This window comes from Aulonocara sp. 'chitande type north' Nkhata Bay, linkage group LG15 (assembly GCF_057382095.1).
Source record: "Aulonocara sp. 'chitande type north' Nkhata Bay isolate Kocher_YH1m ecotype deep benthic linkage group LG15, A_spYH_male_GT1.1, whole genome shotgun sequence".
In the NCBI taxonomy this organism is placed as follows: Eukaryota; Metazoa; Chordata; class Actinopteri; order Cichliformes; family Cichlidae; genus Aulonocara; species Aulonocara sp. 'chitande type north' Nkhata Bay.
In genome coordinates, this window is record NC_141358.1 from 1353487 (window position 1) to 1371003 (window position 17517).

Below are 17517 nucleotides of genomic sequence, written 5' to 3' on the forward strand. Positions count from 1 at the left end.
TCCCCGGACATGTCCACTTTAAAAAGTGGACATGTCCGGGGGGCGTCCGGGGGGACTTTCGAGATTGATGAAAATGTCCAGGTTTTCCTATAGTCCGACAGAGGACCCATGTGTTTGAAGTCATCCCCGAACTGGCTATAAGTTAGGTAGTGAGTACACAGAGAGTGTGCTTCGGATGAAGCACGTGAAGATTATACTATGAGAAAAGAAGTTATCTTACAGTTTTTAATTAAATTGCTAAGCAGATAAGCTACTCAGAAACACCACTGTGTTTGAGCAGGAACAGGAAGTGAACACCAAGTGACAGCGCCACCAAGAAGAAGAAGAAGAAAGTGTGTACATTATTGTACTTTATTGAGCCCCGTGGGGAAATTGCTCTCTGCATTTAACACATTCACTCAGTGAAGCAGTGGGCAGCCATTGGGCGCCCGGGGAGCAGTGTGTAGGGACGGTACCTTGCTCAGGGGTACCTCAGGGTAGCTGTTAAGGGGAATCGAACCCCCGACCTTCCGATCATGGGGCAACCACTCTACCTACTGAGCTATCCCCGCCAAGAGTCACCAGCAGCTTCAAATATGTGTTTGCTGCTTTGTTATGGTCTTTTAGCAGCTGCTCCTTTGCGCCTTTATCTGCACGAACCCGTGTGTGCTGTGACTCAGCTACAAATCTCTTAACATTATGGTGATCACACTTAAGTTTTCATGAAATATCTAAGGTTTTCATTACATGTCCAAGACATTCAACTATTTCACGCTTCTCAGCAGCAGAGATCATTTTTCCTTCCTATATTGCTTGAAAATGGTGGTTTTAACTTTAATTAAGGGCTCACCTGGCAAACAAATGATCAAAGGTGTCCGAGATTGATTTCAGTGATACAAAGAGTCCTGAGACACAATTCCATCCATGGATGTAATTGAAAAACAACTTATTTAATCTTTATGACACTTAAACACAATTTGCATATTAATTTGGAGCACTGTGTAGAAAGTTACGTTGAAACCAAGCGCACCATTGTTTTTCTTGTGACATTACCAAGAAGTTTGATGTGTCACATGGCCCTCTTCCTAATGACAAAACAAAAGTTGCCGACTTCTACATGGCCACCATGGTCACCACCCATCTTGAGGAGTTTGCCCCCTCACATATACTAATGTGCCACAAACAGGACTTTAATATCACCAACCATTCCCATGTTATTACGGTGGATCCATACAAACGGCCCACCCTGTATATAACACAAACAGCATCGCTCTTCAGCTACACACACACACACACACACCCGTCACATTCATCCATGTTTTTAATTTAGCATTACCATCTTACCTCTCTAAGCATTAGCTGCATCAAATCATCTCCCACCAAAGAACCAGAGATTACGTGCTGTGGACAGCAAATGCCACAGCAGACACTGGGAGGCTGGTTTAGGTTCCACAAGGAAGAGTTTCCTGCCCAGGATGAGGATGACCATGAACCACAATGTAGGCTCTTACAGAGGAGCTTGAGTACTGAGAAGAAGCTGCTGAGCTCGCCATAAGCACTGTCCTAGATCTGTGGAGGAAACAGGGTTGGAGTACGGAAGCAAAGAGGTATGTAGATGATAAGAAAGGAAACTTAAGGGTCGCTGTGGGGGGAAAGATGAGCAGATGCAGATAACTGGTGCAAGTGATAGGGAAGTTACATATGAAGGGAAAGTGGTACACTGAGCAAGACATGAAGAGAGATAGGACATGAAAGAAAGGCGATTTAAGGAAGGAGAGGCAGGTGGGAGAGGAGAGAGGAAAAGTAGGAAGGCATTTCTGAAGAAATACAAAATCATATTAGGGGAGGAAAAGAAGGAAGAGAGACAGAACTGGAGGAAGAAGGAGAGATGAGGTGTCAAAGGGAGTAATGAGCAGTGGGAAGTGATGAAGCCCTACAGATGACTCATCATATTCCACTCAGAGTAGATGGAGGTCTAAACAACATAATGAGATAGTTTCATTAAGGCCTGTGTCTCTGGCTGTGATCGAAACAGCGACAGCTGCTGAAAAGGCTGACCTAGTTACAGCAGGTACAGCACGGGGGGGCTTCTGCTACAGCCTGCAGAGATGCCGCGTACTCAAACAGGCTCCTGCACCAGTTTGCAAACTACGGATGAAAAAGCCCGTCACATCGTACTTTTGCACCAACTGTCATTTTTCTAAGTGTGACCTGCTGAAACAGATTTTTTTGAGCTTTAACTCAAGTGTGTGTGTGTGTGGGGGGGGGGGGGGGGGGGGGGGGGCTTTTCTGAAATGTAGCATTGTAATTTTCTTCAATGACAGCCAGTTGTTGGACACTCACCTTTACCTGGCATACCAAACATACGCAGGTGCAACAGACTGATTACATCGTTTTCCAGGCTGTTTATAACTTCACCCATTTCTCTTTTCAGTTTTTCTTTAACTGCTTTGACCCTTCGCTCATACCGAGGCTCTGAGCTCTGGCTAGCTGTAGCTTTAGCCGCTTGGCCTTTGTGAGCATCCATAAATCGTCCTTGTTCAGCTGGGTGAAGGCTCAGTGTCGTATTGATGATGGTAGGGTGAGGCCCTGGTTGACTCTTCTGTGCTAACAGTTCAGCTTTTTGTGTGCACATGCTGAGCATGCACAGACCAGCTCGTTATGAAGCATACATGCAGGCTTGAGGATGCTAAAAATAGTCCATGGCCAGTTTTTTTTTTTTTTGGGGGGAGGGGGGGGGGGGTATCTAAGCCAAAAAAGACTTGGAGTGAATTTGGAGAAATAGCATTCAAATTTGCAGCTCCTTCCTCCTTCATCACTTCCAATAAAACCTGAAGGATCAGCTCTCACTGGCTGTATTTGAGGCCATAAAAAGGACTTGAACGCTGTTATTTTAGGCTGCAAAAGCTCGTGTTTTATGGCCTGAGTTGAGACAATGATTTTAATGGATATTTTAGTTTTAATTGGCACTGAAGTTCACTTTTTAAATCTTTATCTCTTCTACACTGTTATGCTTATTTTTATGTATTTTTGCTGTGTGTGTTACTGCAGCCAACCACCAAATGGAGTAAACAAATCAAATCAGCATTTCCACCTGCCCTTCGTGTCGTTAGGAGGCCTCAAAGATACATTTGAGATGTGGATGATTCCTAAAAATCATCCTACAGTGCGTGTGTGCACTCAGTCTACAGAAAGAAATCCTCTAAAAACACGTCTGAGCTTTTACAGTCTGAGGGTTGATCAGTACAATAGGTTGTGTATATATTTCGTGTACAGGGTTTCCTCCCAGAGAGGACGAACTCAGCTGTCAACTCGCTGACTAAAAACCTTCAGGATAACATTTAATTAAATTAGGACAAATTAATTAGGAATTTGGGTTCAACTGGGAATTAAGAACTGAACCAGGATTCAAATTAAGCTTTATCATTTTTCTATTTTAAAAGTAGAACATCAGTGATCGAGCAGCTCATCCAGCCCAGGTTTTTGTATGTGCAGAGAATCAAATTTGAGTCCTTTATGGCTGCACCCGTTCAGCCAGCCAATTCAGCTTTTTTCCTGAAAATCTGTCCCAGAACACTTCCTGTCGATTCATCAGGAATCCTCTCACCCTTCAAAACTGTGTTAAACTCACTCCCCTCTCACCTGTACCTCCACGGGTACATCCTCTGTCCCGACCACCATTCTCCTTTTCCACTTCAGAGCTGCCAGCTCCATCCACCCACTCTCGTTTTTAATCTCATTTAAATTGTGAATGATCTGTGGCAAACGGGAAACATGGTACCAGAAATTCCAGGGACAAAGACTTGTTTTGTGGCAAAGTTAGCAAACTTTTTAAACTTTTATTTTTTAGGATTATTTCAGTTATAAATAAAAGGAACAATTCAAATATAAACAATGCCTTAACAGTGAAATGTTAAAACAACCAGAGTCATCAAAGAGCTGGTTTGTATTCACCTCTGCTTGCCTCCTCAGCACAGCGGTATTCAAGCTCAGCTGATCCACTGATCGTGTCCTAAATCTGTCTCTGCTTCACTGCAAGGCGGCAAAATCTCATTGCACTGAATGTAATTCAGACTATCTTGAAAGGAGATGTGTGTGTTTCTAAAGCTGAACTCACCAAACATTCACTCCAGGACATCAATAGACATTTTCACCACACGTTCACTATATAACATTTATATAGGCGACTGCGTTTGCTCCATCAGCACCACACCTTCATCGTAATTAGAAAAGTACTCAGGTTTCACTTCACACTGCTGTGATGTGGGCCAAGTGTGGAAAAGGAGGCATTTCAGTGGGAAATCCCTGTGTGCAGTGTATTTGCTTTACCAAGGCCCAGCTCCACCTTCAATAAAAACACTGCTACTCAGACTTAATAGTTTAAGTCAGACAGTAATGGTCCACCTAGAGCTTCACCTCTTTTTGGCTCCTGCTACATGCAGCGGCTTGTGGCCAAACGTCTTCCTCTGCTGGCGCAGTCATCGCTGCCCATGAAGACGTGCACAGCTGACGACCCTGAACAATTAATTATGTCACAGCGCAGGAAACCAATGTCCTCAATAAAGGCTTCATTAGAATACGCATCTTATTCTTCTGGCTTTCTGCTATTCTACTAACCCAGCTTTGCTCACTTTTAGAAACTTTAGCTGCAGCCATGTTCGGGTGATGGCGTATCAGCATATATCAGCATATCTAGTTTTAGGAAAATTAAAAGTGAGTAATATTAGTTTTACTACCAAACTCCAAACTATTGGCTTGATAACCAACTTTCCTAACATGCTTTTTTAACTGGCTATCAGGATACTGGTTATGAGGAAGGGCAGCAGGGCACGTGTCTCCATCCAGCCCCTCTGGGCTTTTCAGAAATGACCTCTGTGTCACATGGATATGGACTTTTGTGCTACTGTGTTTGCTGCAAGTGCTTGTTTATGAATTCATTTCTGCTGTGGATTCAAATGTAAGACTTTAGGTCATAAGTGAATTTCAGCTGTGATCCAGTGTTTACAGTACTTTCCTCTAACCTCCACCAAACATTATTAGTCACAATATCACGCTCTAATTATAAATTTAAGACTGCTTACATGACGCCGACACCATGACTTCACTGAGTTCAGAGAGTGTGTTTGTCACGTAACTTCCAGGAAGCTCCTCGCTCCTGTCAGAGTTCCTGAACTCCCACCAAACCACACGCTCGGATGTTTGCTGCCTTTTGTTTTCTACTTCACTGCTGCAGTAATGCTGAGGCCAGTTCATCATAGACTGTGTGTTTCTATGCAGATATGCTTTTACTGCACTGGCCGTGTGTTTGGGACGATTGTCATGCTGAAAAGTCATCACCCATCAAATATCCCAGATGTTATTATATGGTGGATATGTACTAAGTATTTATACTATATATGAATATATATATATATTTTCTGTTATGATGCTTCTTTAAAGTTTGACAAGATCTCCGACCCCGCTGGTGGAAACAGCCCCAAACCACGACAGAGCCTTCACTCTGTCGGCTGTAGACGCACACTGGTGACCTCTGACCTCCTCCATACATACTGATGATTATTTCAACTAACTGCCAATTTCCCATTTACCTGTTGGCACAGATTTTCAGTCTCATGTAACTGGCATACCTCAAAAACCAAAAACTGTAATAAAAGCAGCAAAGTGCATGAAAAACAATCTTTGTAGTACTGCCACGTCCACAAAAGAACATTTCATTTAAAAGACCATCTGTGTCGTCGTTGGTATTTGTTAACCTTCAAATTTTGATGCCTGTTATTTTCACTAGTTCACTACCAAACACCTCAGCACAGTATTTGGCATTAATCTGTAATCATGTCAACAAGGAACGATCATCTACAAACTAACCATCGATTCTCATCTGCTTGTCCTTTTCAGGGACAGCTATCCCAGGGCAAGAGGCGGGGTACACACAGTCATAACTATGGGAAATTTAGCGTTTCCAGTTAAGCTAACTCCACTATCTGCATGTCTTTGGACTGTGGGAGGAAGCCAGAGTACCCGGGGAGAACACGCAAACTCCACACAGAAAGACCGCGGCCTGATGGTGGAATTGAACTCAGGACCTTCTTGCTGTGAGGCAACAGTGCTGACCACAGCTGGCTCAGACTGCGTTGCTAACAGAATAATTTACAGCCTATATCAGCCCTGATAGCATATTCATCTTGTAGTACTGCAGTAGTTTGTGTGTGAAGGAGCTATCAGCTGATGATTCTGTGGTTTACAGGGACATCTAGTGGCCAAGTATGGAAATTACACAAAGGGAAACGATCAAAGATCTATAGAAACATCCACGTAAATCACAACTGACCACAAATCTTTATTTCTTGTTTGTTTGTTGTAACCATAAAAAGAAAACAATGGTTGCTGTTTGTTATTTAATCGTTTTTGTGTTCCCTTGGGGACACAAATAAACAGACACATAGAAACATAAAGGCGGATTGCTTAATGCAGCAGTATCCACACTGACAACACAGGCAGCGTTTGTCACTTTGTAACATCTGACGTTGGAAAGGAAAGAGAAGATAAAAATGTTCATATAAAGGAAATGAAAAAGGAGCATGCTCTCATGTTCCAGTCACATACACAGTCTACAGGTGTGTGTGTTTCTGTTGCTTGAACCAGCCAAAAAACACAACTGCTGCTCCATAAATGCCTGTTTTTAACTCGATCTGGTCCCAGATGCAGACACAGTCCTTTTCTCTCTTTCAGTAGAATTCAGTTTGTAATCACAAATCGTGACTTAGAACAGAGGTTCACACACATAACCATGAGAACATCGAGCACCTAAAGCATGGACACAGGAAGTGCCTGAGATTGTGGAGCAGCTACTAACCGGTACATGGCAAACTGCGATGACCACAAAGAAGTCTGCAGCATTTCAAACCACTCTCCCTCAATCTACATTTAAAGCTTCATCACTGTGGAGTATGAAATGCTGCTATTATTTTGAATAGGGTTCTAGTCTAGCACAGTCTAACATTTCTTCTTCATCTGGTCATATTACAATAAGAGAAACATAGAGAATAACCACAAGAATGGAGGTAAGCGCACAGCTACTACCCCTTACACCGTGGAGGACCAAACCTGCCAAAATAATAACTTAAACAAAAAGGTATGAAGTATCATGAAAAACATTAAGTAAAACATAGATCCTTATAATTGTTATAATAATCATAACTTTCCTTAATATTTAGCTTTGCATTCATTAAGGTATTTTTAAAACTTTATTCCCTTTCAATGTAAATTTTACTTCGCATTTCTGCACCAGTTTGCAGATGATGCGAATGAATTGACGATCGTTGGCAACCACTGCTTCACTCAGGATATCGCTGAGATAAATGGCCTGTATTTGTATAGCTTTACTAGTCCCTCAGGACCCCAAAGCGCTTTACATATCCAGTCATCCACACAGTCACACACTGGTGATGGCAGCTACATTGTAGCCACAGCCACCCTGGGGCGCACTGACAGAGGCGAGGCTGCCGGACACTGGCGCCACCGGGCCCTCTGACCACCACCAGTAGGCAACGGATGAAGTGTCTTGCCCAAGGACACAACGACCGAGCTCGAACCGGCAACCTTCCGATTACAAGACGAACTCCCAACTCTTGAGCCACGATCGCCCCTATATACCCCCCCTAAATATCACTCCTGCAGTAATTGCATAATGATGTAGAACAAAAAGACGCTTTGGGACACATTAACTCATTCTCTGAGTCTTTTATTTCTATATGGTTTTATATTTTGGCATTTCTGGTCCTCCATGCTATTGATAGCAGAATAAAGGTAATAGGAAATAAAATGTGGGCGGGCTGGGAAATCATTATTTGGTTGATCATCCTAAAAACACACACACACATGATCCTGTGGATTTGAACGACAGCTTTTCTCTACACAAGTACAAATAAAACAACAAAAATCTGGAACTTATGAGACAAATTGATCAAAAGTTACAGCTGCTGCTACAAACGTGAGCGGAGCCCTGCAAACACCTTCTGTTTTTATATAAACAGAGCCGAGACACGTGAGCCCTCTCGTGTGGTATCTATGGCAACCACACGGAGCGTAGTAAACAAGTATTTTTTTTAACGCTTACATGCACACGTCACCACGTTTTGATTCTGAGGTGAGATTCGGAGCACGTTACCGTACGGTGTCGCTACAAGCACCAGTGTAGTTATTGATTACAGTTCACAAGTATCTTTGTTTACATTTCGTCCCTGCGCCGTCGTGTTAGCTCAGCACTGCAGCCGCTCATTGTTGGCAGTTCTTGTCTGGATGATGGATGACGCAGATTAAGGGTGTTAAGTCCGAAAGGGCAGCCAGCGCCCGAGCCCTTCAACGAGCCTCCGCACGTTCATGACATAAAAGTCGACATTGTGAGTGAAATCGGTGCAGATGTTGGAGTAAGTGTCCAGCAGGGTGCAGTAGAGCGCAGTCCCACCCACACTGATCACCACAGTAACGAGGCACAGCAACAGCAGGATCAGGCAGGAGTCTCCGCCCACCTCATCTGTAAGACAGGGACCAACGCTGTGTCAGATCCTCCGAGTTCACCATCATCAAACATGAAACATTTTAAATTCCTTTTCTATCTGAAACAAACTGCAGCAGCAGAAGAAGCTCTGACTGTACCGTGCTCGCTCCCGTCCTCCGGCTCACTGAACCGAACTTTGCGTTTGGAAGTTTGTTTATTAGTAGTATTGCTTGGGGGAGGTAACCCGTCCAGCGATGCTCTCCTCCTTTTCAGGATGGAAACCAGACCGTCTGGGGACGAGTTCTGGAGGAGACACAGAGACAGAACATAAAGAAGGAAGCACAGCAGCTTTGGGGAGTTTGCTCATGTTGACAAAAACAATGAAAAGATGATCGTCACGTTCAGCGGTTCTGTGCATGTTGGGATATTAAAGGAGGAAACCTTTAAACGCAGAGTTAGTTGGTATCAGTCCATTATTATTAGGATCACTTCTGATTCTGATGGATGTGCTAAAATAAAGAACTCGCCAACAACAGGCAGTAACACCATTACTTTGTAACGCTGACCGTCTCGTCCAATGAGCTGGAGCGGTTTGTGAAGGCAAAATGCAAAACGATAATTAAACATTATGTGCACCAACACTGAAGTTCTCAGTACATCCTGTGATTGTAGAGCCTCCTTTAGCAGCATTACGTTGACGTAATGATTTTCTGCATGACTTTGTGGTCTCACACTGCTGTGGAGGAAACTTTGGTGCACTTTTCTGTGAGCATCCATTCATGCACAGCCTTTCAGTCAGGCTGACATTTGAACCTTGACTGGGCCAATCCAACATCTTGATTCTTTTGCTGCTGAGATTCATCGCTCTCAGCCTGCAATTCAAAGCCGGAACGATAAGCCCTTTTCCACCAGGCTTGACGGTTGCTGTGAGGTGTTTGTGCCAATCTGCTGTATTAGGTTTTTGCCAAACTGTGTGCTGCTGTGCGTTATGGACAAACATCTCCAGAGGACATCGTTCCAGAAGTCTTATAGTTTATTCAAAACCAGCTTAAGCTGTGCTGCCATGTTCTTTTATTTGAGAGAGTGTTTCTCCTTTCAAACAAACCAGACGCCATCAGACTTTTTCCAACTGTGCTGCCATGAACTTTAACATTTAACATGCTGGGACTGGAGAGTCCTGAGCTGTAGCTCTTGCGGGGTTTTGCCATTTCTCTGAGCACTGCACAGTCTGAACTCGGGGTGAATTTACTGAGACAACCACCTCTGATTAACAACAGTCTACAAAGTTTTCTAGTGAATAATCTTTTTCTCGCTGTAAAATTCAAAATGTTTGCAAATCGTCTTACAGGCCTTCCCAGGTTGGCAGCAGCAGTTGCTTCCTTGCTGCATTCGTAAAGGTGCAACAGATACACAAACCTGCTTTTTAAAAGTGACATGCTGATAAAACTTGACTCACCAAAACGGAAACATTAGCACTTTATACTGTAAAATGCTACAGAGAAAAGCCCAACAATCAGACGACCCCCTGTGAGCACGACGTTGGTGAAAGTGGAAAGAAAAACATTCATTCACATACATTTAACTTTTTTCACCAATGCCTGAGTCGAATTAGTCGTTTTAGTTTAATCAAAGCAGAAGCACTGTCATGGCATTCAAGCCTGTGATTATAAGCATCCACAGCTTTGGACGTGAACATTTTAAAATTTAGTTGTGATTTATGATTTTGTTAGTGGGAGAAGCAGACACACAGCTGCACACACAGAGGCAGACATTATTCTCCGTGTTGGCCTGAATAATGTGTTTCAGGAGGAAGTCACGATTGGGCAAGCTCAGTATTCGAAGGGTCAGAGGGAGGAACTGCGTTCAACATCTTTGCCCAGCACAGAGGGCCCATTTGCAGTGACAGTGAACAGTCAGCCTCATCGTGCCTTTATTTACTGTGTGAGGCCACATTGTTAGCGGCGCGCTCGATGTTCCACTGGTCACAGTTAACTCTACACAGACAGACTTTTTGCACACTCTGGGACACAAATACAGCCAGGATCAGACATTATGGGGAAAAACATATGGTTTGATAAACCTTTTGTCCTTGTTCTCATCTAAAAGAATTCACTCAAAACCACAAATTCCAATCTCATAATTATACTAGAGGAAAACTCGCCACGGTTGCCAGCAGTTACCCTCTCACAGACTTTATCCAAGAAGGGACAAAGCTCATTTGGAGCTTTACCTGCTACCATACTGTTTTTGTGGACCCAAAGGGACCACATTTCAACAGCAGTGGAGAAGTTATCAGCTCAGAAGCTTAGTTACCGAGCTGGACTGATAAAGGTGCACGAGATACTCATACCTGCTTAGCTACCTTTAATGCCAAGTAACTTATGTACAAAATACTGGAACTTTACTTACCAAGACAGAAACATTAGCATTATGTATCGTAAGCTAAAGACTCTTCAATAATACAGAGGTGATCCCAACAACTGGACATTTCCCTGTGAGCAAGCACTTGGCAACAGTGGGGAGGAAAAACTCCCTTTTATCAGGTAGAAACCTCTGGCAGACCCAGGCTCACAGAGGGGCGGGGCCATCAATGAGGCCATGTTATTCATCACAGCTTCATGAAAGATGCTTTAGAAAGCACCAACAACACAATCACAATGGAAAGCTCCATTTCACAGGCAGGAATCAGCTGAGGTGAACCTCAGCAGACAGGATTGGCTACGCTTTCCTGCGTCTGTCAGTGTCAGTAGTTACACCCCGCCATGCACACACACGTTTAACATTTGTTTAAAAAATCCACCCACTGATTGGCTGTAAGACAAACTGCAATTTTCTAACCACTTCAGGGCCAACATTCACCCAGCAATCGTCACAAATTGAAATCTATATAGGTTCACCTATTGGCTAAAATGAGTAACAATTTTTCCACCGGGGATTAAAAGTTCGACAGTGTTATATTTGTATAAAAGACAGAAAGACAGAAAGCGCTGTGGAGCTCTCCGAGCCCGCCAACGTGCTGCCTGAGCTCATCGCAGCGTTTAGTCAAAGCATATAAATAATTTGTCCAAGTCACACAATGTTTGTCGTGACATTTTGGAGGGTTTTGAGTCAGATTTTTCATGTTTCTTCTAATCGGAAGGTTGCCGGTTCGAGCCCCGGCTCGGACAGTCTCGGTCGTTGTGTCCTTGGGCGAGACACTTCACCCATTGCCTACTGGTGGTGGTCAGAGGGCCCGGTGGCGCCAGTGTCCGGCAGCCTCGCCTCTGTCAGTGCGCCCCAGGGTGGCTGTGGCTACAATGTAGCTGCCATCACCAGTGTGTGACTGTGTGTGTAAAGCACTTCGGGGTCCTTAGGGACGAGTAAAGCACTTTACAAATACAGGCCATTTACCATGTAAGGAAGTACAAATATTGCTGATGAAAAGCATTCAAAACCTTGTGAAATTTGATAGAAAGGGATAGTTTCTAGTTAAATGAGCCATGATCCCGAAGCCATCAGTGCAAGGCCTGGATCCTGTGATTACATCCCCACCCCTGCAGGAACCAGGCCCCTTCAGCTCAGTGGTTCAGCCAGAACATGACGTCTTGGCTCAATAATCTAACACACTTGGCAGGGTGGACGTCCCAAGTGTGAGGCCACACCAGTGAACATGGGTGGAGGCTTTCTCAACAGAAAAATGATGAAGGTCTCATTCAGGGATGACGGATATGATCCGTGGGAGTGTCCAAGGAAGAACTGAGCTGCTCAGCATGTGGAATTTCTTCCTGCAGGCGGACTTTAATGGAAAGGATAAAGGAAACAAGCCAGGAAGGAAAAGGGAATAAATGAAGGGTGTTGGATGGAAAGTGAAAATATATTTGTGCCAATGCAGTACTGTGCAAAAGTCTTGAGCCAATCCTAATTTCTTTCTGTTTTGCTTTGAGCGTCAGACTTGTACTCGGGTCGCCGATGGGCTCAGCCTTTCATGGATAGTCGACATATTCGTCCAATCGCCCAACCCTAACTTGTACCTTGTTCCTCATTTTCAGAGGAATCTTCATCCTTGTTTTTGACCTAACACATACCAATGAATCATTCAAGCACAAAAAAGAGCCAGTGTTGTGTCTACAGACCAAAGACAACAGCAATGAACCAATTTTAAATGGTATCTTTAGACACTTTGTTACCAGCAGCTTTCCATAAAATGAGTTTTCCCCTTTCTTCAGTTGAGTCTATGAAAGATGCCTGATAGGTCCAAAGTGCTAGTTCTGCCCCAACGAGGTGATTCCCAAAGAGCTAGTAGCCCAAACGTGGCACGTGGTGTGCAGCGTGGCCCTCAAAGCTTGGAGGAAAGCAGCAGAGACAAAAACCCATCTGCAGCACATGAACAGAATCTGAAAGTCATGTCCTTAAAACAGGAATAAAATCCTGCTGGAATTGTGCAAACTCTGTCGTCTTCATCCCCATTTTCTTACAAAATATCAAGAAATAACGAGCAGCTCAAGACTTTTGTGCAGTACAGTATTAATTTAATATCTGACATGACAACATACTCATTTGTTGTCATTTCATATCCTCGAGTGGCGCTAACGCGGGTGTAAAGGCAGCTAAAGTGCAGTCCTACCCCCTCCTTGTGGGACAGTTTGGCCAGGTCCTTGTCTGATGCCTGAGGTACTCCTGTTGGCCACTCCACTTTCACCTCTTCCTCTTCTGGTGTCTCCTCACACTGCTCTTCTTCTTCTTCTTCTACTTCCTGCCCTTCCTCACATGTATCTCCGTCCTCCTCCTCACAGCCCGTCTGTGGTGATGAACGCTCTGACTCCAAAATCAAGCTGTGTTCCTTCACTTCCTCCTGGTGCGTAGTTTCTGACGTGTTGGCTGGAACAGAAATGGAAAAATCGTATGACTTACACTTTGCCACGATGCGCTCATTGTGCATTGTTTTGGTTGCATAGGTGAAAATCTAATTACCAACCGTCCCATTAGTTCACAAACACAAGGTTCACCTCAGCACCCAAAGGTGAACTCAGCAGGGTACGATATTACCACATTACTTTACTCACGCTACGATATTTTTCCCATTTTTTACATTTTGCAAAATGCTGAGTAATCCATCCGTCTGCTTCCACTTATCCTTTTCAGGGTCGCGGCGCTGGAGCCGATCCTGGCTGTCATAGGGCGAGAGGCGGGGGGCTAACACACACATTCACACCTATGGGCATCCATTAGCCTATCCCCACTAAGTGCATGTCTTTGGACGGTGGGAGGAAGCCGGAGTACCTGGGGAGAACCACCCACGGGAGAACATGCAAACTCCCCGGCCGGATGATGGAACTGAACCTTCTTGCTGTGAGGCAACAGTGCTGACCACCGTGGAACTGTGCTGCCCCTATGCTGAGTAACAATATACATAATTATTTATTATTGTATATCTTATTACTCTGTCTCTCTTGCTGAGCATGTGTATGACAAAAGAATTTCCCTCAGGATAAATAAAGTTCTTCTTCTCTTACTACCTTTGTTCAACTGTAAAGTCAAACGTTGTCATATCTACAGTTAGCTCACTGCAGTTATTTCTGAATGTAAAATACACCAAACTGAAAGCTGCCATAAATGTTGCTGTCAGGCTGCTGAACACGCAGCATGGAGTACACACTTCTAAACACATCATCATCTGTGGTGATTCTTTGGTATCAGTTCTGAACAGAGACACGTGTTTACCTTCATCACGATGCGGCTGTAGTGTCGTGTTGAGCTTGTTCTGGTGATTGAAACATAGTCGACAACTTTAATGCAAAGTAAAGGTCTTAAATTGAGCCTGAACAGCCTGAACAGCCTGGCTGCTGGTCTGTCCTACCTGTTCCACACTGATGGATGGTCTGAGTGATTCCAAACACAGGCCAGGCAGGCAGCAGGAGAAAAGAGGAGGAGAGGACGTTAATATATTACTGAACCTATGAGAAAACAACTTTAGACATTTGTCAGGCTCTCATCTGTTCTTCAGTCAAACTACATCCTCCTGCTTGCAGAGACTCTGGCCTGCAGTAACATAGCAGCTGGATCAGAGCGTGACCACCAGCGTCCGGCGTGCAAACTCCTGCTGTCTGTCTGCATCGAGCGGAAATGAATCTACAGGGCAAATCTTTGGTGCCCTTCCTGCAATATTGATATTCATATTTACACTTATTCAAATTGGTTTTCATTCCTCCCTCTATCCTCACGCATCATCGATACCGTGGCTCAGTCTCAACTTCTTGATTTGTCCTCGTCAGAGAGACAAAGATAGCAGCAGATTGTTAAAGCAAAACTGGTGCTAAAAGCTTTCTGTGTGGCAGCGATGACGGCAAAAGGAGGGAATGAAAGCATTCACTTCAGACACTGAGCTGCTCGACCCGTCTGTGTATGAGCGGAGCCACATCACAGACACGCGACAGGCAGCAGAGCGTCCCACTGTGGTTTACCTGAGGTGAGTTCTGCACATCTGGCTCAGCGTCTCAAAGTGTTTCTCGCTCATGCCGTCTGTCTCAGGAGGCAAGCTGCTGCCGCTGTCCTTCTCCCTCTCTTGGCTCTCTGCGAACACATAAGTGTAACAATCACACGCAGTTTCATTTTGCCACAAGAATATGTTGTGTGTGTTTTTTAGGACTGATAAGATGCCAAACCCCAGTTCTCCTGCAGGACTGTGAGGTTGGAGAGCAGGCGTTCATGGTAGAGCTTCTCCAGCTGTAAGAACTGGATGGCCCACTGGTCTGGCAGCACGACCAGTTAAAGACACAACACACACTGGCTCCTAAAATAACATCAATAACATAAGGCCATAACACAAAAAGCAGAGTGTATTTAAGGAGGTCTGTAAGACGACCTGTGTCCCTGACAGCCATCAGTTAAAAATACTTTCACCAAACCATCTTTGCTAATACGTCAAATTTGTAACAACTACATGTTAATTACTAGGAAACTGAATTGTCGGCTGTTTTATGAAGTGAATATTAAGTCCTGACATGCTCGAAGTTATTTGGACAATATAAACGACGCACTGCAAAGTGAAGGGCATCGATAAGCTTAGAGTCTGAAGGGCAGGTAGAACAATTAGCAACTTTGGGATTTATGTCATTTGGTGTAACAACATCAGCTGAATATGAAACACCGTGACAGAGAAAGCTACTGCCAGCTACCACTGAGGGTTAAATTACCCGTCAGCCGAGACAAACGTGACACATGACTTTAAAAAAGCAAGAATCGATGTTTTCATACTCTACAGTCACGTCAGTTTTTTTAGCCGTGACGTGTTCACGATCCAAACCTCCCTTTGTTGCTTCTGCTCTGCTTTCTCTGCAGGACGTGTTTCTCTTTGCCTCACAGACTTCGTCCTTTTCTGATCAATCAGGACCTCTGTCTGTCTCCTCACACATAAACTCATTACGTACACACCACACTCCTTACAGCGAGACAGCCCATAGCTGTCACCACAGCAACAGCACAAACAGCAGGAGGAAACACTGCGAGCCCCTTGGGCCTCAAGCCAAAACATGGGGAACACCCATCGCCTGAGAGACACAGAAAACCGCATTAAGTCCACAAAGAGAAAGACGAACCCTTACTGAGGTTTTCTGCCCTCCACCTTTCAATTATAACAGCGTTTGCTCAGCAGTGTTACCTTTGACCCTGTACGCCGCCCAGCCCCAAAGTTAAGGGAGCTAATGTAAACATGAGGTGAGGGTCCGTGCTGCACATGCTCCTACACCCTTTTTCATTATAATGCCTGCCGTCTAGCTCAGTTATGATTCAGTTACAAAACACCAGTGACTGAGTGCAAGTGTCACAATGAGATATGAGCTGCCCTTGGAAGGATACAGTCCTGTTTGAGTGAGTAGGCCTCTGCAATCTAAAAGAAGAGACAGGAAAAAAGACGCTTCATTAGACACGTCATCATCCATCTGTGAAGCAGAGCTTCAGCTACTCTTACTCTACATTTGGGGCCTAGCTGAATGTATGTTTCTGTTTGAGTCGCACTAAATCCTTTCAAAGACGAGGGTCACATGATCTCCTCTACCAGGAACCGCCGCCACGGAGACGACCTGAGAAACACACAGTCACGTGCAGCAGCTTACGGCCGGTGGTGGCGTACCTGCCTCACAGATGCCTTTAAGATTAGAAACAAACGAGCAGCATAAATCACACAGACCATCCTGGAAAAAGGATCATCTAGTGAAGAGACAGCAGTTCAGTATCTGGCCAGATGTGAAGCCTTTTCCTCGTCCATCCCTCCTGTTCATCAGTTCCAACATCCGGAGTGCCAGAAAGTGTTTGTTGGGTCTTTTGAAGATGACATTTTGATAAAAAAGATGTGGTAGCTTCATCATTTTTATGATTTTTATGAAGCTCTGTATTTACAGCCGTCCCGATGATGTTGGCAGTGATATGCAGGTAAAGAGCTTGCATGTGTCAGCATTCCTGTGAACTTGTTGCAATAAGCAGCAGGAACGTCATGCCCGACACACAAACAGTCCCGACAGTGAGAGACCCCACCCTTTAAACACAGCTGCTCTACTGCGTATCCACTGTAATCTACTAAAACCCAGCAGATTCTCATATTAAACATGAATTCATTATTTTTCAAGGATCTGTGTATGAGAGCAGAAACATTTCTATCCCACAAAATCCAAATAATTCCAACATTTTCTTATTAGCTGTGTGAGTTCTTTTGGGTATCTTTACTTTTAGACAAATATATTTAATGACACATTCAGTGCTCTGAAACAGCAGGTAGCAGCATTTACGACACGTTTCTGCTAAAGGTGTATTTCCTGCCTCTGTGGCGTCCCTCACAACAACAGAAATTCCTTGTATTTTCAGCGGACTTGCCGAAACAACTTGAATCTACACGTCAGCTGATTCTGCCCCGGCTCTCCTTTCCATTATGAGAATTTCGAGCAAAACAGCTTCCCCTTTGTTTCAGCTGCAGCCGGCTGCAAAGCAAACGAGTGCAGTAGCTGAAACAAATGAACCGTGTTGTGAGTGCTGTTAGGGAACAGTGACAGGAAAAGTGCTGCACGAGGATC

General features: G+C 44.3%; 1 protein-coding gene across 3 annotated transcripts in view; it reads right to left on the reverse strand.

Moving 5' to 3' along the window:
* Positions 1-6303: 6303 nt before the first annotated feature.
* cnstb (consortin, connexin sorting protein b) overlaps positions 6304-17517 on the reverse strand; it is a 20049-nt gene continuing 8835 nt past the window's right edge. For all 3 annotated transcript variants that reach the window (XM_086263940.1, XM_086263939.1, XM_086263941.1), the window contains exons 4-11: positions 16310-16340; positions 15118-15204; positions 14917-15025; positions 14313-14334; positions 14177-14216; positions 13080-13333; positions 8635-8779; positions 6304-8512 (exon numbers count right to left, since the gene is read on the reverse strand). In XM_086263940.1, the coding sequence (XP_086120066.1) occupies positions 8304-8512; positions 8635-8779; positions 13080-13333; positions 14177-14216; positions 14313-14334; positions 14917-15025; positions 15118-15204; positions 16310-16340 (897 nt within the window). In that variant the 3' untranslated portion in view covers positions 6304-8303. The remainder of the gene's footprint in view (positions 8513-8634; positions 8780-13079; positions 13334-14176; positions 14217-14312; positions 14335-14916; positions 15026-15117; positions 15205-16309; positions 16341-17517) is intronic.